At 43.1% G+C, this 22357-nt stretch overlaps 1 protein-coding gene across 2 annotated transcripts in view; it reads left to right on the forward strand.

Annotated features, from left to right (window-relative positions):
• The first annotated feature begins 10114 nt into the window (after positions 1-10114).
• The window catches only part of Mapk1 (mitogen-activated protein kinase 1), a 59147-nt gene continuing 46904 nt past the window's right edge, over positions 10115-22357 (forward strand). For both annotated transcript variants that reach the window (XM_021184651.3, XM_021184652.3), the window contains exon 1: positions 10115-10452. In XM_021184651.3, the coding sequence (XP_021040310.1) occupies positions 10340-10452 (113 nt within the window). In that variant the 5' untranslated portion in view covers positions 10115-10339. The remainder of the gene's footprint in view (positions 10453-22357) is intronic.

Genomic DNA, 22357 nt, shown 5'->3' on the forward strand with positions numbered 1-22357 from the left:
CTGCTTGAGTTCCAGTCCTGACTTCCTTGGTGATGAACATCAATGTGGAAAGTGTAAGCTGAATAAACCCTTTCCTCCCCAACTTGCTTCTTGGTCATGATGTTTGTGCAGGAATAGAAACCCTAAGACAGACGGTATTTGGGGGTAGGCACGTAGGCTACTGAGCTTCTGTGGCTATGACAAAACATCTAGCATAAACAACTTAAAGGACTAAGAGGTTTATTTTGGATTGTGGTTTCAAAAATTTTAGATTATACTTGCTTGGTTCCGTTGTTGTGGGACTGTGGTAGGGCAGAGCATCATGGAGGAGAAGGAACACTTTATCAGAAATGCTTACCTCATGATGACCAGGAGGCAGGGATGGGGTGCCAGGACAAGATATAGCCCTTAAGAACATGCACATAATGATCTATTTGGTCCCCCTAGACACCACTGCCAGGTGTGGTTTTACTACTTCCAAATAACATAATTAGATTATGCAGCCACCCACTGGCTATCCTACTGGCTACATAAGAGACATCATGCTGCAATCCCCTCATAGTGAGTGACTCCACTAGCTGTAGAACGTTAGTTTTCAGCTTTGAGCTTCTTTAGGGTACTCATATCCAAAGTATAGCATTAAGTGAGGCAGTGAGTGTGAAGCCCAGAGATGAGATGGTGGTTTTCACAACAAGTGGGAGGCCTGATCTGGCATGCTTCTTTCCTAGGCATTTAATGCCTTATCATGTGGGGATGTGGAGGTCAACCTTGTGAAGGGAAAAGTAGGATGGAGAGCAAGGCGTCACAGGCTCCTGCACTCTATCCTGATCTGCTATACAAAGCATTAGATTTAGGATGGCCCCTGGTACACCGGTGAGCCAACAAAAAGGAACCAAGGCCAGGGCAGTGGCTGCTTCCCAGTCTTCAGGGAAGTCCTGACAGGTAATGATACCTCCCCCCCCCCCACTCCTTCAGAGTAACCTCATTAGGAAGGGCTTACATTGGGACTCGGTGCAGGTGTGTCAAGATACAATTGACCAAGATTTATATACTAATACTGTATATAAGCTTATGTGCTGGGCAATAAACTCAGATCTGTGCCCTGATGTTAGTCTCTGGAATCAGATTTCCTAGGGTTTGTCATGTGACTCCTTCACCTCTCACCCCAGGCCCCCATGCAGTTATCCAAAGAAAATGGAGTACTACCGGGGAAAAGGAGACATCTGTGCTAGGCAGGCCAGTATGACAGCTAGCCATTGTTTCCTAACATTTTTTAATTGATCAAATTTGAATTTGAATGGATAAAATTTAAGCTTAATTGCTAGAGCTTAAAGTAGTATAATGATAAATATGTTAATAAAATACTAGTTAGGAATACAGACATTCTAATTACAGGAAGTGGGTGTGGCCACATGGGCCAAGATGGCGCCCTGGCCCATTGCCAGGCCCCGTGAATCCCACATGTTTACTGCCTTGCCCGAACATGCGCAGTGAAACTGCATGCATAAGCTGCCTGCCAAGTTAGACTATTCCTCGTGATCCAGATCTGTCGGCCTATCTGTGACCTACCTGAGCTCGTGCCTGGAGCGTGTGTGATTCTGATTGGATGAGGTGGTGTGGAGCAAGATGAAGTCAGCTGCTATGTGAGTATATGTGAGTATAGCCCTTGCCCTTAGTAGAAGTTGTTGTAAGTAAAGCTGCAAGTAAAGAAGAAGCTGCTGCGTGAACCCGCCTTGGTGTCCGTGTAGTTCTTGTCTCTGTGGGTCGGAGACTGCGGCTAGTAGTGGCCCGTACGGGGAAATTTTGGTAAGCTGAGGCAAGTGGTGGCCCATACGGGGAAATTTTGGTAAGCTGCGCCAAGTGGTAGCCTGTATGGGGAAATTTTGGTAAGCAGTGGTAAGGAAATTTTGGTGAGCACTAAGGTTCTCAGGAATAGAGATGAAGGGAATTTCAGCAACATGTAAAGAAAGCATAGGCCTGATAGGTTTCCGGGAAAAAAAGGGGACAGAGCACTAAGGTTCTCAGGAATAGAGACGAAGGGAATTTCAGCAACATGTAAAGAAAGCATAGGCCTGATAGGTTTCCGGGAAAAAAAGGGGACAGAGCACTAAGGTTCTCAGGAATAGAGACGAAGGGAATTTCAGCAACATGTAAAGAAAGCATAGGCCTGATAGGTTCCCCGGAAAAAAGGGGACAGAGCACTAAGGTTCTCAGGAATAGAGACGAAGGGAATTTCAGCAACATGGGTTCAACTGCATCTAAAATGAAAGTAAAAATGGCGTATGGGGAAATTTTGGTAAGCAGTGGTAAGTAAATAAAGCCAGCTAATTCTTAAGGGTATAAAGGTGGGGCTAGGAGCTTTTGGTAAACAACCTGATGTAAAACAGATTGAGGTACTTGCCTCCACTAATTGGCTTCAGTTTGTCATGAGAAATCCTATGATATACCCCAAAATTACCCGGACTGAGCCAATCCCAGGTGCTGTTAATGTATTTACTGATGGATCCAAAGGCGGCGTGGGAGTAGTTTATGTTGAAGGAAATCAACCCCAAGCTCATGTATTTCCCTATCAATCTGCACAAACTGTCGTTGGAGCAGTTAGTATTTGCTTCCTGCATTACTCATATGGCAGGAATGTGTGTAACCTCTGTTCAGTATCAGAATTTTTCCAGAGCTGCAAATCTGTCGCGTGCAATTGGTGCAATGCTGCTAGGAAATTGGAGTCATGATCTCGACACAAAGATGAAGGAATTGCGAGCATCGGTTGTCGCCGTGAACAACACCCATATGGAGATTGCAATTGCAAAGCAATGGCTGGAGATCATTCAGGGAACTGTGGGATTCTTAAAAAATTGGGGAGGGATGGCCTTTTGGGCGTTCCTGCTGGCTGTTGTGTGTGGAGGAATGCTTTGGTGGATGGCACATATTCGAAGGCGGCACAGGGCTGATAAACGAGCCTTAGTGCAGGCTATGGCAGCCTTGGAAGCAGGAACATTCCCCCAATGTTGACTCAACATGCTGGATCAGTAATCAATGATGGGTAAGACCCTCACGTGCGCATACCAACCTAAGACAGGATGGTGAAAGTGAGTTCATCACTCCCATGAAGGATAAGGATGTGGCACGGATGAGGGAGACCTAAGACAAATACTGATCCCAGAGCTACTAATAAAACGAAAAGGGGGAGATGCGGGAAGCAGGTGTGGCCACATGGGCCAAGATGGCACCCTGGCCCATTGCCAGGCCCCGTGAATCCCACATGTTTACTGCCTTGCCCGAACATGCACAGTGAAACTGCATGCATAAGCTGCCTGCCAAGTTAGACTATTCCTCGTGATCCGGATCTGTCAGCCTATCTGTGACCTACCTGAGCTCGTGCTTCGAGCGTGTGTGATTCTGATTGGATGAGGTGGTGTGGAGCAAGATGAGGTCAGCTGTCACTACTATAGGAGAATAGCCCTTGCTGCAAGAAAAATTAAAAGAAGAAGCAGCTGTGTGAACCCGCCTTGGTGTTCTTGTCTCTGTGGGTCGGAGACTGCGGCACTAATCTTGTATTGGGGACATCAGATAAGAGCAAATAGAAAATAAACATAAAGCCGGGCATGGTGGCGCATGCCTTTAATCCCAGCACTCGGGAGGCAGAGGCAGGCAGATTTCTGAGTTTGAGGCCAGCCTGGTCTACAAAGTGAGTTCCAGGACAGCCAGGGTTACACAGAGGAGAAGGAGGGAGAGCAGGGGAGCAGCAGCCACCCCAGCTTCTCAGAGCTTTGGCATTTTTATACCTTCTCAAGAGTACCCAGAATCACACCCCTGCCAGAGCATAAGACAAATCATAGTTAGAGACTATGGACAATCTGAAGCAGCCCCATATCCCACACCTAGGATTAAAACAAAAACATACTCACATAACATAACTGGATTTTTTAAGAAACCAAAATTCTCACTACAACATACTAACCCATTAAATCCTCAAAAAGTATTTTGAAATTTAAGATTTGTTTCCACTTCTGCCTTTCTGGAGCATAGAAAATTTGCTCAGAGTTACAAGTCTGGTTTTGGTTTGTTTGTTTGTTTGTTTGTTTGTTCAATTTTAAGTTTTATTCTATGTATATAGGTGTTTTGCCCAGACATTCCACACATGTGCAGTTCCAATAGAGACCAGAAGAGGATGATAGATCCTGTTGTGAGCTATCATGTGGGTGCTGAGTACTGAACCTGGGTCCTTTGAAGAGCATCATGTGCTCTTAACCACTGAGCCCCTGACTGAAGTATTTTGTGAGTCAGTGTTCACACTTAGCTATTATTGCTCCTTCAGAGCTTTTAAATCATTTATGTGGTATATCATTCCTTATGAATCTGTTTCAGTGCCATAGTATGTGCCTGGCTCCTTGCTATATTGATATGAGTTCAAAGGTTCAGCCAAAACTCCTGATTACCTGGGAAGTGTGGAAGGATCATAAGGCACAGGGTTCAATCCCCAGGAGCAAAAAGAAAAAAGGAAGTTGGAAGTCAAGGGATGAATAGGACTAAATCTCTTATAAACAGATCAATCCCAGGAGCAGGAGAAACAACTGCTGGAAGGAGTCAGACAGTGTGTAGACTCACTGAGATGAGTCAACAGGCTTTCACCAACCCAGTGGCTACACAAAATCTTTGCTCCTCAAACTTTACAAGTATACTAATAAACTGGAGGTCTTGTTCAAAGGCAGATCTGGATTAGAGATGGGGCCTGAGATGCTACATTTCCAACACCCTCAGAAATGCTGCTGCTGCTGCTGCTGCTGCTAGGTCTGGAGACCACATTTTTGAGTAACAAAAATATATTAAAGAAATATTAGGCCTGGGGAGAAGGCTCAGTCAGTAAAGTGCTTGCTACAAAAGTAGGACAATCTGAGTTCAGATCCCCAGCACCCACAGAAAAGCCTGGCCCAGCAGTGTGCATGTGTGCCTCCCCCAGGCCCCACCCACCGTGTTGGGCAGATCCTAGGCCAGGCAGATCCTGGAAGTTCAATGGCTAGCCTGCTTAGCAGAAATGAGAAGTTTCAGTGGGCAATGCTGTTTCCAAAACTAAAGCAGAGAGTGAAAGAGGAAAACACCTGAGGTCATCCTCTGGCCTCCACATGTACAGACACAGATAAGTGTGTTTATACACACACACATGCGCATACATTCATACACCTCAAACATGTAAAGGAACCAAAAGAAATCTTGACTATATTCATATACATTAAACGTTGTGGGAATTTGTGACTGAGGAGGTGGTGGCACTTACATTCAGAACTGAAGTAAATGATGCAGTGAATAAACCTTCCACCACAAAGCAACGCCTAGCGTAAAAGGTACTAGGGTAGCCATATTTCCACTTTGTACCTATGTGACGGTAACACTATCCACTAGATGAGGAACAGGTTTGGGTGGAGTAGATAGTAATAAGATAACATTTATTGGGTACATAATATACTCTGCACTGGGCCCTTTGTGTGTTATTTTATTTACTCTGTAGGACATATTTATGAGGTGGGTATTATTGCAACCCTTCATAAGTCTGAGGAAATTGAAACAAAGGTCTTATCAATTAGCTGCTGGTAGTTTGGATATATATATATAGTTAATGTAAATTTGGGAGGTCACATAGCAGTGCTCAGTGTACTGTAGATATGCTGACTTGGGACTCAAGAAGAGTTATTCTTGGGCCAGTGAGATGCCTCAGAAGATAAAGGTGCTTGCCACAAAACCAGATGATCTGAATGTGGTTACCAGAGCACACACGGTAGAAGACACATAATTCATCACTGACTTCCACAGCTGTGCTGTTTCAGCATGCCCTGCCCTCCACCTTCACCACCCCACCATGCAGTAAAGAAACAAGTGAAAAAACAAAAAGTTGTTCAAAGCCAGGCATGGTTGCACATGCACCTTTAATCCCAGCACTCAGGAGGCAGAAGCAGGCAGAGCCCTGAGGCCAGTTTACAGAGTGAGTTCCAGAGAAGCCCTGCCTGGGGGGATGTGGGAGGTGGGGCACCAAAGGAAGAGAGAGAGAGAGAGAGAGAGAGAGAGAGAGAGAGAGAGAGAGAGAGAGTGAGTGAGTTATTCAGAGCAACAGAGATCTAGGAGGAATTAAGACATTAGGGTGAATGAAATGATTCAAAGAGTCACAATCAGACCTTCCAACAGCTGCCAGGCTTGTTTTATTTTCCTTTAGCATGTAATTACTACACAAATTATTATCAAGAAATCTGAGGATCTTTTTCTCTTTCTCTCTCTCTTTGTTTCTTTTTTTTTCTTTTCTCTTCTTTGTTTCTTTCTTTCTCTCTCTCTCTCTCTCTCTTTTTTTTTTTTTTTTTTTTTGAGACAGGGTTTCTCTGTGTAGCCCTGGCTGTCCTGGCACTCACTTCATAGACCAGGCTGGCCTCGAACTCAGAAATCCGCCTGCCTCTGCCTCCCGAGTGCTGGGATTAAAGGCGTGCGCCACCACGCCCGGCTTCTTTCTCTTTTTCTTTTCTGAAACAGGAGCCAGTCTCCTGTAGCTCAGGCTGGCCTCAAATTGTTTTGTAGCCAAGAATGACCTTGAACTTCTGATCCATCACCTCAACCTTCTGAGTGTCCCCTCTGACTACTGATGTCTCTCTCTGGTGCTAGTTTTTAGCTTTTTAAATAAGTAACTTTATCTTCTGCTAAAATATCATTAGTTTGGTTTTTTTGTGGGTTTTGTTTGGTTGGTTGGTTTTTGGTTTTTGTGAGACAGGATTTCTCTGTATAGCCTTGGCTGTTCTGGAACTCACTCTGTAGACCAGGCTGGCCTTGAACTCAGAAATCTGCCTGCCTCTGCTTCCCAAGTGCTGGGATTAAAGGCATGAGCCACCACCACCAGGCTTATTAGTTTGTTCTTTATCCCTAAAATGTAGCAACTTTTGGCAGCTGAAGAGATGGCTCAGCAGGTAAGAGCCCTTGCTGTTCTTGCAATGAACCCAGGTTCAGTTCTCAGCACCCAGCAGCAGCTTACAACAGTCTGTAACTCCAGTTCCAACACCCTCTTCTGGCCTCTACCATCAGCAGGCAAAACATTTATACACATAGATAAAGATAAGTAAATCTACGTTAAAAATGTGTTCACCCACCCAGATTCTGTTGTGTGATGGTTAATACTGTCAATCTGACAGAATCTAGAATCTCCTAGGAGACAGACTTTGGGCGTGCTGGTGAGAAATTATTCAGATTATGTTAATGGAAGTTGGAAGACTCACCCTAACTATGGAGAGCACTGATCTGGGCTGAAGTACTAGGCTATATTAAACAGGGGGGTATTAAAAGCTGAGTATTAGCATATACCACTCTCTGATTCCTGCTTATGTAAGCAGCCACCTCAAGTCCAGAGCCAGGATGGACCGTAGTCTCAAACTGGGATTCAAAATAAACCCTTTCTCCTTTAAATTGCTTTTGTCAGGGCATTTAAACACTGAAACAGGATAAGTAACTAACACAAGTTGACCTCTGCTTATTAATTTTCTGGAACCCCGAGAACCCATTGAATTTTCTACTTGTATGTCTGAGGAAAGTTTTCTTCCATTTTGATTATTGTTTCTAATTGATTTCCTCAGTTTTATTTTTGGATATATATAGTTTGAATTCCTACAATTATCAATTATTTTCTTTCTTGCTTTTAAAGACAGGTCTTAGTATGTAGCCCTGTCTGGGCAAATGCTGTGATTAAAAGCATGCAATACTATCCTAGATTGTTTTTTTTTTAATGGTTTTAATGATTTTGCAAACTTTTCTAATATCTACCTTTTATACTGCTGACTTGTTCTTCTGTGTCATCAGATAAGTTTACTGTTTCAGCTGCTAATTTTATGTTAATTCGTGGGATTTTTATTTCATGATACTATCCATCTATCCTGGTCTTAAAAAAAAATACATTTTAATAGAGCCATGGTATTAGATGTCTTCTGAAATAGATTCTGCTGAATGGACTAATACATTTTGAAGGATTAAGAAGTCAAAACCTTGCCATATGCTTAGTATGCATTCCTCCACTGAGGAACACCTCAGTTCTTCCCTTTATTATTAAAGATTGACTTCTTTATCTTTGAGATTGCCTAGTTAATCTTTATTGATGTCTAGAAGGCCAGACTTGATGTCTCTAAGTTAGATCTCTGTGTTGGCCACACAGGAGTCTGCTTCCAGGGATGGCTGGGGAGACAGTGGTAGTCACTTATAATCTCATTAGCTCTGCTTTGTCTGGGCATCCACCAACTTTAAGATTCCAATTTCATCCTTCAGTTTAGTGGTGTTTGTGACTGGTTCGGACCCATGACATCAAGGTTTTTTTGTTTTTGTTTTTCTAAATCTTGTTCAGATGTTTTAGCCATTCTAACTATGCTGTGTTTCAGTATACCCATCTGTGACAAAACTTTTCCTGGGGAGACACAACACAGGTTTCCTCACTACAAACAGGAGCTCACAACAGACCAAAGTGTGGATGCTGCCGAAGTCGAAGAGTGTCCATCCGAGTGCAAAAGTTTGTCTAAACCACTACCAGGCAGCAGGCAGGGCTTTGCTTCTTCCAGGTAGCTGGTCCCAAGAGTCTTTGCAGTTCACCTGAGCTCCATCTCAGAGGGACTCTCAGCTTTTATTGCTTACTCTGGTGGGAGGGGCCTAGTGAATCTGGTCAGTTTTAAGGACTTCCTGAAACTCCTTTGAGTTTTTTGATTGGTTTTGGTTTTTTTGGTTTTTTGTTTTTTTTGTTTTTTTGGTTTTTTTTTTTTGAGACAGGGTTTCTCTGCATATTTTTGGCTATCCTGGAACTCACTCTGTAGACCAGGCTGGCCTCCAATTCATAAGCGATCTGCCTGCCGCTGCCTCACAAGTGGTGGGAATCAAGGTGTGAGGCACCGCTTGCTGCCTTGCTGCTTTTAGTTTTTATGTTACTATTTCAGAAGCTTCCCCTCAAGTTAGGACATTTCAAGTTCATAGAATGTTTCAGTCCTTCAGGAAACTGTTGCACAACACCTGGACCTGAGTCCCAAATTTCTATGTCTTTTTCCAGTGTCCCTACCCACAGCTCTCTATACTTTCCCTTGGCTTTTTATTTTTTCACAACACTTAAGTGCAAATATTGTATTTTGTCTGTCTTTTCACTCTGGAAGCATGGCTGGCTCCAGTGCCGTAGATATTCAGCAAATCTTCTTGAACAAACCTTTAATTAGGGGATCCAATGTCTTGTGTTTTGGTTTCCACTTACTTATGTCTCTCACTGTTAGGTGTGTGTCACGGGCAAGAAGGTAGATATATGTAGTTAGTATAACAAGTTATATTTTATTATGCTGAAGGTCATCATGCAAGGTTTACAGTCTAAATTTCTTACAGTCCTAAGCTTGTCTACCCAAGGTCACCTGTGTCACCTATCTTAGCTTCAGGTCAGGTTTCTGATTTGAGGATCAGGACCTTGGGGGGGATTCTCTAGCCACAGAGCGGATCAAGGTGTATCTCTCCATATGTGTAGAGCAAAGCACTGCTTTTGGTCTCTGCTTATATTCTGTCCAGTGGGCATCATGGGGTTCTAGGACTGTATCTGGTTATCTTGCGTAAGTGATGTCACTGGGCTCTGGATCAGGAGCAGCCTTGGATGCTGTGGGATTCCTGCTTAATCTATTTTTATATGTCTAAAAGGCAATTTTTAAAATTATGCTTATTACAGGGTGAAAATTTTTTTCTGGGTCTGGGTTATGCTTTTTGGTTTCTGTCCCACTCTTATGGTCTAAGTTCATCAGAGTGCACAATGTGGGCCAGGGTATTCTTAGAGTTCTGTTTCAGGGGTCCCGTGGTTGGTGGGTAGTGAGTCCTCTGGTCTCAAGCCAAGTCCCTGGTCCCGTGTGAGTTCGTTCTGGACCAGGCCCAGCACCAGGACAGTGGATGGGACTCTGTGGGGTCCTTATGCCTAAATTCCAACCTAGCTCTCTAGAGCGACCCAGCGCTTGGGTCTCCGAGCGCACATGACGTCCCTCCCCCGCAGCCGCAGTGCTCCTGCCTCACCTCGCTGCTTCCGCCGACCCGCGAGACTCCGCCCTCTCTACCAAGAGAAGCCAATCAGCACGCACGCCTTTGACTCCGCCCTAGCGCCCTTCGACGCGAACCCTTCCCTCCTCCCACTCGTAGCCCGCCCGTCAGGCAGGAAGGCTGGCAGTGGTTCTACCGGCGGTTAATTCTCTCCTCTGTGTTGTCCTCCTTCCTCGTTCCCGATCGCCGGCGGGGGCGGCTACACGGGCGGCAGCGCGGTTCCTGCGGGAAGCGCAGCATAAGTCGAGCGGCAGCCGCGAAGCGTCGAACCGAACGCGGCGGCGGCGGCGGCTGTGCAGCCAACATGGCGGCGGCAGCGGCGGCGGGCCCGGAGATGGTCCGCGGGCAGGTGTTCGACGTGGGGCCGCGCTACACCAACCTCTCGTACATCGGTGAAGGCGCCTACGGCATGGTTTGGTGAGTGTCCGCGCTGGATTGCAGGCCCGGCCTCACGCGGTCACCCTGTGCCCCCTGCCTGTGGCTGATCTGGACGCACCCGCGGCCCTTCCCGCCTTGGCCTCGCGTTCTGCGGCGCCCCGGACCCCTGGCTTCTTGGCCTTCACTCCTGGAGCCCTGGGGCGGGGTCCCGGAGCCGGTCGAGGCTTAGGTGTTGCTCTGCGTCTTCCTCTGCTGCTTCTCGTTTGCGGTTGGAGGGGCAACCTCGACTGAGGCCAGGACTCGAAGACTCCGGGGCTTGGTCTTAAAGCGCGTACTTTCGAGGCTTCTCCCTCGGGACGGGAACGGAAGTACACTATGTCCCCTAATTTATAGCATTATAGCCACCGCCTTTTGACATTAGATTAAAGCCAGGAATTGTTTTAGATGCTTGTCCGTAGTGGCGGCGGCCATGGTTTTGCAAGCCGGAATAATGGGCTTGTGTGCTGAGCACCAAAATATTTTTCTTCTCTTCTGTGTACGTGAACAGCATTCACAAAATATCTTCAGTAGCGCTAATGATGCTTTCTGCCTCGGGCTTAACCGTTAATGACACAGCGTTGGTTGTGGACATATTGAAATCTTGAAGTTTCAAAATGGATTTAAATATACCGATTGTGTTTCAGGAAGGATAAGCCAGCATCACTCTAGAACTATTAAGAAGTATTTGGAGTTAGGCCTAATTTGACTTTAAATTATCCCGTCGTTACCCTCAAGAGTACTCTCTTAACAGTGTGAATGTATCCATATGTTTTAACCCGATTACTGTGATCGTTTCTTTCCCCTTAACGTTTTAGTGTTCAGGAATAGTTTTTGCACGATCACTTGCAGGATTTCCTGCATGTGGAATGTTGGAAGTGTATTGTTTTAATTAAAACAAGTTCATTTATCGAAGGTCTCTGAGATAGTTTAATTTAACTTAGCCATCTTGAGGAAAGAGAAGACAGCCTTTTTCAGATAAGGTATTGAAAGGAAGTCCTTTTACAGGACGAAGAACTAGAATCAAGCTTTGCTGTAGAAAGATCCTGTTTTAAATGCTTCAGCTCTTGAGCTATTGCACAGGCCTCTCCTTGATTTAATAATTCAGGACTTCAGCATATTTTCCTGATGAACAAGTCTATTTCAGAAATGCATTCAAATTTGAATAGTCATAATTTTAGAAATGCCAGAAAAGGTGTGTTTTCAACCAAGTGTGCTAACTAGATAGAATAATTAACGTTCTTTTTAAAGACTCATGAATAGTTATATTTTTATGAGCAAAATGTCTCATAGTATACAATTACGAAGATAAAAGTGAACTAGACCTGCGAGTCAAAAGAGGAATGGAGAAAAAGTACTTTCCACATCACATTTGTCTTGCTTGTATCACTGCCCTGTACCTGCTGGTAAATATGCCAGTAACACTTATTATCGACACTCATGATTACCCACCATAGGCTCATTTATTTAAGGGGGGGATTATTTTAAATAGGGACAAAAAAATTAGGATCTGTCAGTTGAACTCACACATTCCCCACCACCCTGATAAGATGGATTATTTAGATCCTGTTGCTATTCACCTTTGAAGTTTCCACTTGATGTGCAGAATTCTTTTTAAAATTCAAATTTTAGGGGCTGGAGAGATGACTCGGCATTTAAGAGCACTGGCTGCTCTGAGTTCAATTCCCATGGCAGTTCACAACTGTCAGTAATTACAGTTCCAGAATATGAGATGTTCTCATAGACATGCATTCAAGGGAACATTCATATGCATAAAATAAATAAAGTTAATTCATTTTTTTTAAGACAAGGTTTCTCTGTGTTATTGCCCTGGCTGTCCTGGAACTCGGTTTTTAGACCAGGCTGGCACCTGCCTCTGCCTTCCACCTGGCACCTACAAATTTTAATTTTAAGAAAAATGCACATTTAATTGGAATTTAAGTCCTAACATCAGCCTTTTATCTCCAGATTGATAACATATCTTAGGTATCTTAGTATTTATTTAATATTCTTAATTGTATGTCATTAGCATCTCATCAATGTTGAGTTTATGGCAGCTTCTTAACTTAAGTATCTACTTGAATAGTTGTGATCTTTAAAAAGTTGGAGAGATGGCATAGTGCTGCTTTTGCAGGACCTAAGCTCAGATTCCTGCATCTACATTAGAATACACTCCTCCCCACCCCCTTGGCTTCCAAGGGCACCTACACTCATGTGGTGCATAGAAAACTCACTAGGGGACACACACTAAAAACTGAATTTAAGAATAACTCTTTTAAAAAGATTATTTAAGGGATTTTCAGCTGTTCTTTAGCAAGATTTCCCTAAAACAGTTCTCCCGGAATTGTGCCTATCTGTTCAAGTTCCCTTCCTAGTCATTTTGTAGAAGGCAAAAAGATAAAATGTGGGGGTGGGGTGCAGGATAGATATAGCTCAGCAGTTAAGAGCTCCAACCAAAATTCAGTCCTAACAGCCTGTAACTCCAAGTAATCTTGATGCCTCTGACCTCTTATGGGTGTCTCTGCGTGTATGCACATATATGTATGTATGTGAGTACACATAATTAAAATTAAAATGTTTTTAAAAGAAGCCTGAGTTTTGAGTTTGGCATTTAAACGTGGGTGTGATTTTGATAGCCAGATAATAGGAACAGGTAACAGCTTGAGCTGTTGAGTCTAGTCGTAGAAAAGTATTGAGGTAAACACTGTAGAGGACTCCATAAGAAAAGTTGGTGGGACAGAAAGCATTGATGTACTTGAGAGCCATAGGCAAATTTTAAGTTTGGTGGTGATACAGCAGCAATCAGGCCGTTGTAGCCATCTCAAGGTGCAGTAATTCAGTTCCAGTGGAGATGAGGAATCTTGAGCAAACAGAACCAGTCATAAGAGGTCTTGTGGAAAGTCACAAGAGATAGAATGAAGACAAGGTTAGTTATAAGGTGAGAAGCCAAGAAAGGTGGGTTTAGGTTTGAAGATTGCTGAGCTAAAATGAGACAAGGTGTAGGACTGATGCCATAATCCAAGAGAGGGGATACTGAAGGCAGAGTGGGTTTACCATGGAGAGAGAGAGAGATGGCTCTGTCAGTTTGTGGCGTTTGTAGCAGAGGCTGGAGAGGCTTAATAGAGCATTTGTTCTTGCAGATGGCTTGGGTTCAGTGGAAGCTTGCAACTGACCTTAACCCTGGTTCCAGGAAATCTGACATCCTCTGGCTCCACAGGCACATGAATGCACAAACATAAGCAGGCGAAACATACAAAAAAGAAAATCAGAAAGAAAGAAAGAAAGAAAGAAAGAAAGAAAGAAAGAAAGAAAGAAAGAAAGAAAAGAAAAGAAAGAAAGAAACCTTTCTATGTAGTGGGTAATAGCTAAAATCTTGAGTGGAGTAGTACAGATTGTTATTTGAGGCACTGGTTTCTTAAAATTGTAAAGTGCATGTTCAACATCTTTTTGGTATAATATTTAGGAGATTTTTTTCAGAAGGGTTCATGATCCCCAGTATGGTTAAGAGCCATGACAGAACAGGAGGAATAAAAGCATCACTGGCAAAGGAGAGAGACCTGAGAGCTGCTGAGATGTGTAGAAGAACGGCAAACGCCAGAACAAAGGATGGGAGTTGTGTGCTAGGCTGTCTACTAAGATAACTGTTTTAAAGAAGGTCTTTAAAAAAACAGTAATGTATTTCTCTGTGTGTGTGTGTGTGTGTGTGTGTGTCTTTCTGACTGTCCTTGAAGGCTACAAGCATTTGTGAGTCACTTGATGCCGGTACTGGAAACTGAGCTGGAGTTCTCTGCAAGAACAGCAAGCACCCTCAAACCCTGAGCTATCCCTCCAGCCCTAGATGAATTTCATTTTGAAATACTGTGTTTCTGTATGTGATGGAGGGGTTGGGAGATTCTTAATTTAAGGTCAGGCTATTGGAAGGGGTGAGAAGCACTCTGAGAAGTAAAGGGTATGGGGTATCTGCCTGTAGGTATCAACAAAGGGCAGCTATGGGGAGGCCAGGAACTGTGCCGAAGGGAACCAGGAAACCAAGACTTGACATTGTCACAGGAACTCAGGGACCTGGTAGTCATTAAAAGGTTACTACAGGGAGCAAGAGCATGTAGTTGAAGACAAGCTATTATATTCTTCACTCTTAATAAAAAAATGATTCCTGTTAGATTCTATTATGTTCTTTTTCCCTGATAGTGAAGTATCCCATGCTTTTAAGAGTTAGTGATTGAAGCATTCACATCTGTGTCACTTACTTTGCACTTTAAGAAGTATGCATCATCTAACCCTCAAGCTACTGCAAAACTCTCTAGCTTTTCTTTTGTTCTTTCCCGAGACGTGATTGAGAGCATTTAGGTGGCTTACTCTAGGACATAGTAGAAGTGTGAGTCAGCAGGACATGACAGAGACCAGGAGTATAACTCCATGGAAGAGGGCTTGGGCCTGGTACATGTGAGGGAACCTATCCTGTCTGATCCGTGAGAGCCATTCACAAGACTTTAGAGTTGAGGTGGGGGCACTGTGTAGCTCAGTGTCGTGCTTTCTCAGCACTCTCTGGGGCTCATCTCCAGTGTTGAAAACAAGCAGGGAGGGAAGGTGAAGGTGAGAAATGACAGCTTCAGTAACAAAACATTATGTTCTCTTGCATCTCATTTTTGCCTTCCTTAAAACTTCATATAAACCACCAGGTGGTGGTGGCGCACGCCTTTGATTCTCAGCACTTGGGAGGCAGAGGCAGGCGGATTTCTAAGTTCAAGGCCAGCCTGGTCTACAGAGTTCCAGGACAGCCAAGGCTACACAGAGAAACCCTGTCTTGAAAAAACAAAACAAAACAAAAAAAACTCCCAAACAAACAAGAAAGCAACTCTTCCTCTAAAGTCATTTGCTCAGAAAGAGCTTGGTTCTTGCATGGTGGTGACTTTGTCTGAATAGGATATACTTAGGCAAAAACACAGACTGCCAGTGCATGTTTAAGCTCATTATTAAAGTATGAGTATTTTACCTTTAAAAGTGGTTTTGAGGCAGAGAGAAATAATACATGCAAAGGCATGGGACCATGAAAACAACACATGTGGTCAGGAAAACCACAGATGGGATTGCTAGAGTAAAGGACACTTTCGGGGGAGAGAGGCAGTGGTTATGACAGCTGGGAGATTGGACTTGGTATTATAGAAGACTAGAGAATCAAGGGATGGCCCTGTTTTCACAGTTCTTTATAAAATTTGTGGGTTTGCCTGCTCTGTCTGTTCTTGCTTTTATTTCTGTTTTGTGTGTTTTGAGAAAGGGTCTAGCAGCTCAAGTTGGCCATTGACCCACTGTGTAACTCAGGATGATTTTGGACTGGCACAAATGCTGGAATAATAGGGTATGCCACCACACCCAGATTAGAAATCAGAAACTCAGACATAGTTGCTAAACTAACGAGTCGGAGATTGTATTTAGAGCCTAAAAAGCATGAGAAGGCCTGCTCACAAAAACATCAGAAATGTAGTGTTTCTGACAACTAGATAGTTAGCTGTAACTTACCCTGTTACATGAATTTGCTTGACATGATTATGTTACATGATTATTTTCAGTTCTCAGGTATTATGAAGGTTCTTGTGAAAAGCAGCCGTATTTCCCAGGCAACCATATGTACTTATTAATTAAAAAGAGTTGAAGTTGAGCAGGGTAAACTATCCTTTAATCAAGCACTGGGAGGCAGAGGCAGGCAGGTCTCTGAGTTCAAGGCCTAGCTTTGTCTACATACTGAGACCTTGTCTCAAAACAATTGAGGGAAAAAAAGAGGCAATAAAAACAATATAAGAAAAACAAACAAGAAACAAACAAACAACCCCTAAAAACAGTTGAAGGCTGAGAAGATAGATGGCTTAGTGGGTAAAGGGTAAAAAAGTTTCTTGCAAACTTGGTAATGTGAATTGGGATCTGTGGAATCCATGTAAAAGCTGTGTAAAAATTCATGGTAGCATGTGTTTGCAATTCTAGCACCCCTGAACATCAAGTTAGGAGGTGGGACAAAAGATTACCTTGGAAGCTCATGGGCTAGCTAGCCTGGAGTATCCAGCAAATGACAAACAAAAGACCTTGATTGAAATAAGGTGGAGGGCCAGGACCAGCCAGCCCTTGAGGTCCTCTGACCTCCACATTTGTGTCCTCACACAGATACAGAAATAAGTATTTGAAACATTTCTTTCCCCAAATACTACTTGTTGTGCAACCTTAGAATGGTCTGTGTGCCTTTGCTTTTATTCCTTTTCACTTTGGAAAGTTCCACTAGTAAAGACTGCCTGCCTGACCTTTGAAATGGCCCACTCTGTGTGAGGAGAAAGATGCAAGGAGGGTTCTGACTTGAGGCTTTATGGAATGTGAGCAGAACCACTAGAGAAAGTTACAGACAACAAAGTGAAAGGTTCCTTGTTGACAAAGAAAATTGAAAGGATTGTGTTCTGTCTGGGGTTTTCAAACTGTCACCTTTCCAAGGGCCGACAGAGCCTTCACGCATGGGAAACCTTATGAACAAAACCTTACGGATGACAGTCCTCCTTTTTGAAGCATCAGCACTTTGGTCTTTCCTTCTCTCCCACCTTTTTGTTTTCCTTTCAGTCATCTATTAACCTTCACACATGATTATTAGGACCAGCAACCTAAGGCAAGGGTTCTGTTGCTTTAAATGCATTAAAACGTCCACAGACTAGATTATTCTCTCCAGGGTCCCTGGGATGGTTTGAATGGAAATGTCCTCTGTAGACTCTTGTATTTGACTACTTGGTTTTCAGTTGGTGTCCACCTTCAAAGTGCTAGGGTTACAGGTATTCACAGTTACACCTGACTTTTTATGTGGTTCTGAGGACCTGAATTCAGGTCCTTATGCTTGTGTGTTTGGCTAGCATTCTACTTGCTGAGGCATATCCCTAGAGTCCTCAAGAGACACTCTTGACCATATTTTCTCAGGTTAGTGTGTTCCTGCTGCTTGGCTGCAGTGTTCATTCCAGCATTTCTCTAGTTTATAGTGTCGCTTCAGTGCAGTAAGAATAGCACAGATTTTTGTCCAATTAATTACATGCAGCTGTGGGAAATTACCCAACATTCATATTTTGTGAGGAGTGTAAGAGTGCCAGAGAAGTATTGAGTGTGAATACCTGTTGTACTGTGACAAAATACCTAACAAGCAATTTGGGTGGTAAGGTGGCTTAGGCAGAATCCTGACTAATCTGACTTGGATCTCTAAGAGCCAGCTCCTGCAGATTGTCTCTCTCTGTCTCTTGTTATTGTTTGTTTGTTTGTTTGTTTATATGTTTGTCTGGCCTCAAAATTACAGAGATCTGCTGCCTCCCAAGTGCTGAATTAAAGGCATGTGCTACCACTGCCTGGCATTCTTTTCCATACTTTGATATTTTGATACAGGGTTTCCTTGTGTAATATCCCTGGGTGTCCTAGACTTACTTTGTAGTCTGGACTGCCTCTCAAAGGCATGTGCTACTGCTACTACCTCCTGGCCTTTCCTCTACTCTTTTTCCTTTTTTTTTTTTTTTTTGGTTTTTCTCACTCTGTAGACCGGGCTGGCCTTGAACTAAGAAATCCACCTGCCTCAGCCTCCCGAGCTTTCCTTTACACTTAATCAGATCTTTTTTCAGTTCTCAGGTGGAATTGATCATTTTGTCTGTAAAGCATATCAGTCACAAAAGATCACCTGTAATTAGTCATCTGTCGATCTGTTTCTGCTACCTTTCTTGCTTTAGTTTTTGTCTCTTTGGTTGACTAATAATTAAGCAAATGCTAGATACTGTGTATGAAATGTATCAGCCTTGGACAATATTCTTTTCCCCCAGAGGTTTACTCAAGCTTCTGACAGCAAAGTGACACATCACCCTTTTCCAGTCAGAAATTGGACTGATTTGAAGCTTGGTTGTAGCTTTTGGTTTTGTTTTTTTTTTAAAGATTTATTTATTATATGTAAGTACACTGTAGCTGTCTTCAGACACTCCACTCCAGAAGAGGGCGCCAGATCTCGTTGCGGATGGTTGTGAGCCACCATGTGGTTGCTGGGATTTGAACTCTGGACCTTTGGAAGAGCAGTCGGGTGCTCTTACCCACTGAGCCATCTCACCAGCCCCTTGGTTGTAGCTTTTAATGGCTTTGTCTACATTTGATTTTTGCCATCACTCCTAAGGGTAGGGTAGTGCCACCTACCTGAGTCAGGTATTTAAGTTCTTATGCTCAGGTGTTCTGCAATGACTGTTTCTGTCACCTTAGCACTATAATAAGAAATAATCAAACCCCCACCTCACCCCCAAATTAGCTCTCCGTGTTTAGAAGTCAGAGGTTAATCCTTGAAGTCTTTATTTCCAATAGAGTTCGGGGAGCAAACTCTGGTTGTTAGGCCTTTGCATCAAGTGTTTTTACTCACTGAGCCATCTGACCTGCCCACAAACATTCTTCAGTTGCTTTAAAAAAAAAAGGTGTCTGCGTGTGCGCTACATATCCCTTTGCTCTTATAGGTTTCTTAAAACCCAAGCTTATCTGGCTTCTTTGATTACTGTGGCCTGTTGCCTCCAGAATGATCCCAAATGCTGCAGGGGCTGTGACGGATACTAGTTCCAGGCGAGCTTTACGTAGGTAAAGGAGGGTGACAGAGAGTTTCTGTGGAGAGTGTCAGGCTTGGCATTTGTTCTTTTTTCTTTTTTTCTTTTTTTTTTTTGGTTTTTCGAAACAGGGTTTCTCTGTAGCCGTGGCTGTCCTGGAACTCACTTTGTAGACCAGGGTGGCCTCAAACTCAGTTATCTGCCTGCCTCTGCCTCCCGAGTGCTGGGATTAAAGGCGTACCCAACCACGGCTCGGCTGCATTTGCTTATTATACACAGAAAAGACTTGGGTGAGTCCTTTTAGATAGTAAAGGACAAAAGCATGGTGGCCATGGGAAGTGCCTCTTCCGTGGAACTTTGTATTTCTTGTGTGTCTCCTTTACTGCCGTTGCCTCAACTGTTTCCTAGGGAAGATGAATAGAATATTGCTCTGTTAAACAGTTGGAAAAGATGAAATGGTAGCAGGGGAACTATCAGCATTTGTGATGATTAATTTCTTTGTTGTTTTTGCTTGCTTTTTTTGATAATCCCCTGGCTGAATTCAGGAGCACCTAGAAAATGAGTGAAGCACAGCCCTAGGTGCTTTTGTGTTGATTTTACATTACACTTCAAGGACAATTAGGTAAGAGGTGGATCCACACCTGAATGGTGCAGCACCATGCAATGGGCTGGTGCTGTTGATATAGGAAAAAGGGGAAAAGGAATCTGCAGGGGGCTATGGTGCACCCACACCCTCGTGATTTCTTGCTCCACCCCCACCCACCATGCTGTTCTACCTCTCAGTCACAGGGTCATAGAGCAAAATTGCTATAGATTGGAATTCAAACTGAGATAATGTAATCTCTCCACTGTCTCTCTTGGGTATTTGTCATAGTGATTAAAAATCATAACAGCATTTGAGCTATAATTAAGAGGAAAGAGAAGTTACTTTCATTTGAGTAGTTTATCAGTGAAAGAGCTTTATGTACCAAATAGAGCTTTATAAGAGCTTTATGTACCAAATGTTGAGATCGCTAAATTTTTCATTGGGTACATTGACAGTTTTAGAAGGATCTTTGTGGGAGTGGGAACCAGTCCTCTGGCCTCCATTGAACCTCCATAGTTTGGAGCACTTCTCTATATTACAAGATTATTGGTGGGAAGAACAGAGGAGCTCTTTACCCCTCAGGTTCCGTAGGAGCAGATACGTTACTGATGTGGACACAGAACACAGCTCTCACAGCACAGGAAGTAACAGTTTATTCTTGACTTAAATACAAATGCCCAAGAACACAGATTTACGTTATCCCAAATAGCATGTTGCACTGTGGAAATATTTCATGGGTTTTGTGTGTGTATGTGTGTGTGTGTGGTTCTTCAAGACAGGGTTTCTCTCGAATAGCCTTTGTTCTCCTGGAACTTACTTTGTAAACCAAGCTGGCCTTAAACTAAGAGATCGGCCTACGTCTGCCTCCCTAGTGCTGTGGTGAAAGGCATGAACAAGTGTGGGGGTTTCCCCTGGGAATTTAATTTATACTAAAATCTGGTATACTACACATCACAATACTCAAGGAGGTATAACAATATTAGTGATAGTGCCTTGATGTGTCCTGATATTTTTGTTCACTTCCTTGCAACCTTCTTCAAGCAAGATATATATCTTATTTATTGTTTTCTAACACTACTTTTAAAATCTCATCTCTGTCCTTAAACTCTGGGTGACTTAGAGACTTTTTTTTTTTTTTTTTGGAGACAGGGTTTCTCTGTGTAGCCTTGGCTATCCTGGAACTCACTTTGTAGACCAGGCTGTCCTTGAACTCAGAAATCCGCCTGCCTCTGCCTCCCGAGTGCTGGGATTAAAGGCGTGCGCCACCACGCCCGGCTGACTTAGAGACTTTTTGAAACAGAATCTTACACAGTAACCCAGACTGGTCTGAAATGGATTATATAGCCCCAAATGACCTGGGACTCATGATGAACTCCTCTGAATGATGAGATTACAAGCATTTATTAGAAACTGTTGTAAAAAACACTTAAGATTCACTGTCTTTACTTCTACTCTTTTGAAAAAGGGTCTGGGGGCTGGAGAGATTGCTCAGTGGTTAAGAGCACTGGCTGCTCTTCCAGAAGTCCTGAGTTCAATTCCCAGCAACTACATGGTGGGTGGCTCATAACCATCTGTAATGGGATTTGATACCTTCTTCTGGTGTGTCTGAGGACAGCTATAGTGTACTCACATACATAAAATATGTAAATAAATTGCTAAAAGAAAAAGGGTCTGACTTTGCAACTGTAGTTGGTCTTTAACTCAAAACTGTCCGTCAGACTCTCAAGTGTTGGGATTACAGTTGACAGTGTTATGTCTGGCAGGGTTGGAGAGATGGCTCAGGTTAAATAAATAGCACTGATAGCTCTTCTAGAAGACTTGGGTTCAGGTCTCATATGGCAGCTCAGAACCATCTGTAAACTCCCTTTTCTAGAGGACCTGATGCCCTCCTCTGGCACATGGTGCATAGATACATATGTAGGCAAAATACCTACCTATACACATGAAATAATATATTTTTAAAGTATAATACCTGGGTATTTTAATGATTTTTATTAAGTACATTGTTCACTATTTTGAGTATATTTACATTATATAATCAATCTCTAGAATTCTCATCTTTTGCATCTGTGGATAGTTTTGCAAAATTATATACCCGCTAAACAGCTACTCTACATTCCTCCCTCTTTTTTTTTTTTTTTTTTTTTTTTTAGGTTTTTTGAGACAGGGTTTCTCTGTAGCCCTGGCTGTCCTGGAACTCACTTTGTAGACCAGGCTGGCCTCCAACTCAGAAATCCGTCTGCCTCTGCCTCCCGAGTGCTGGGATCAAAAGCGTGTGCCACCACTGCCCGGCGGAAGTTACCATTCTGCTTCATGTAAATTTGGCTTTTTATGACTGGCTTATTTCATTTCTTATTGTCTTAATGTCCTCAAGATTTATCCATGCTGTAGCCTGTGTCAGAAAACTTTATAAATGCAACTGAAGATAGTCATTAAGCAAATTAAGCCAGGTAGATTGGGTTGGTTTGGTTCATTGTTTTTAATCATTTGTGGTTCTTAGATTTTTTTATGGCCATAAACTCGTGACATGAAAGTAGAAGTAGCAAAACAGTCTGGAGAAAGGAGACAAGACTGGGGGGAGGGGAAGGCTGCAGAGGGGAGCGGGTATGGGGCAGGGAATTTGCTTAACATTGTATAACATGCAGTTGTATGAAAATGACCTTATATTACACATTACCATGTGAATAGTTTGTTAGTTTTTTTTATTTGCCTTTTATGTATATGAGTGTTTTACCTGCATATATGTCTG

Source organism: Mus caroli, unplaced genomic scaffold (genome assembly GCF_978045245.1).
Source record: "Mus caroli unplaced genomic scaffold, Mus_caroli_1 scaffold_17, whole genome shotgun sequence".
NCBI classification, from domain to species: Eukaryota; Metazoa; Chordata; class Mammalia; order Rodentia; family Muridae; genus Mus; species Mus caroli.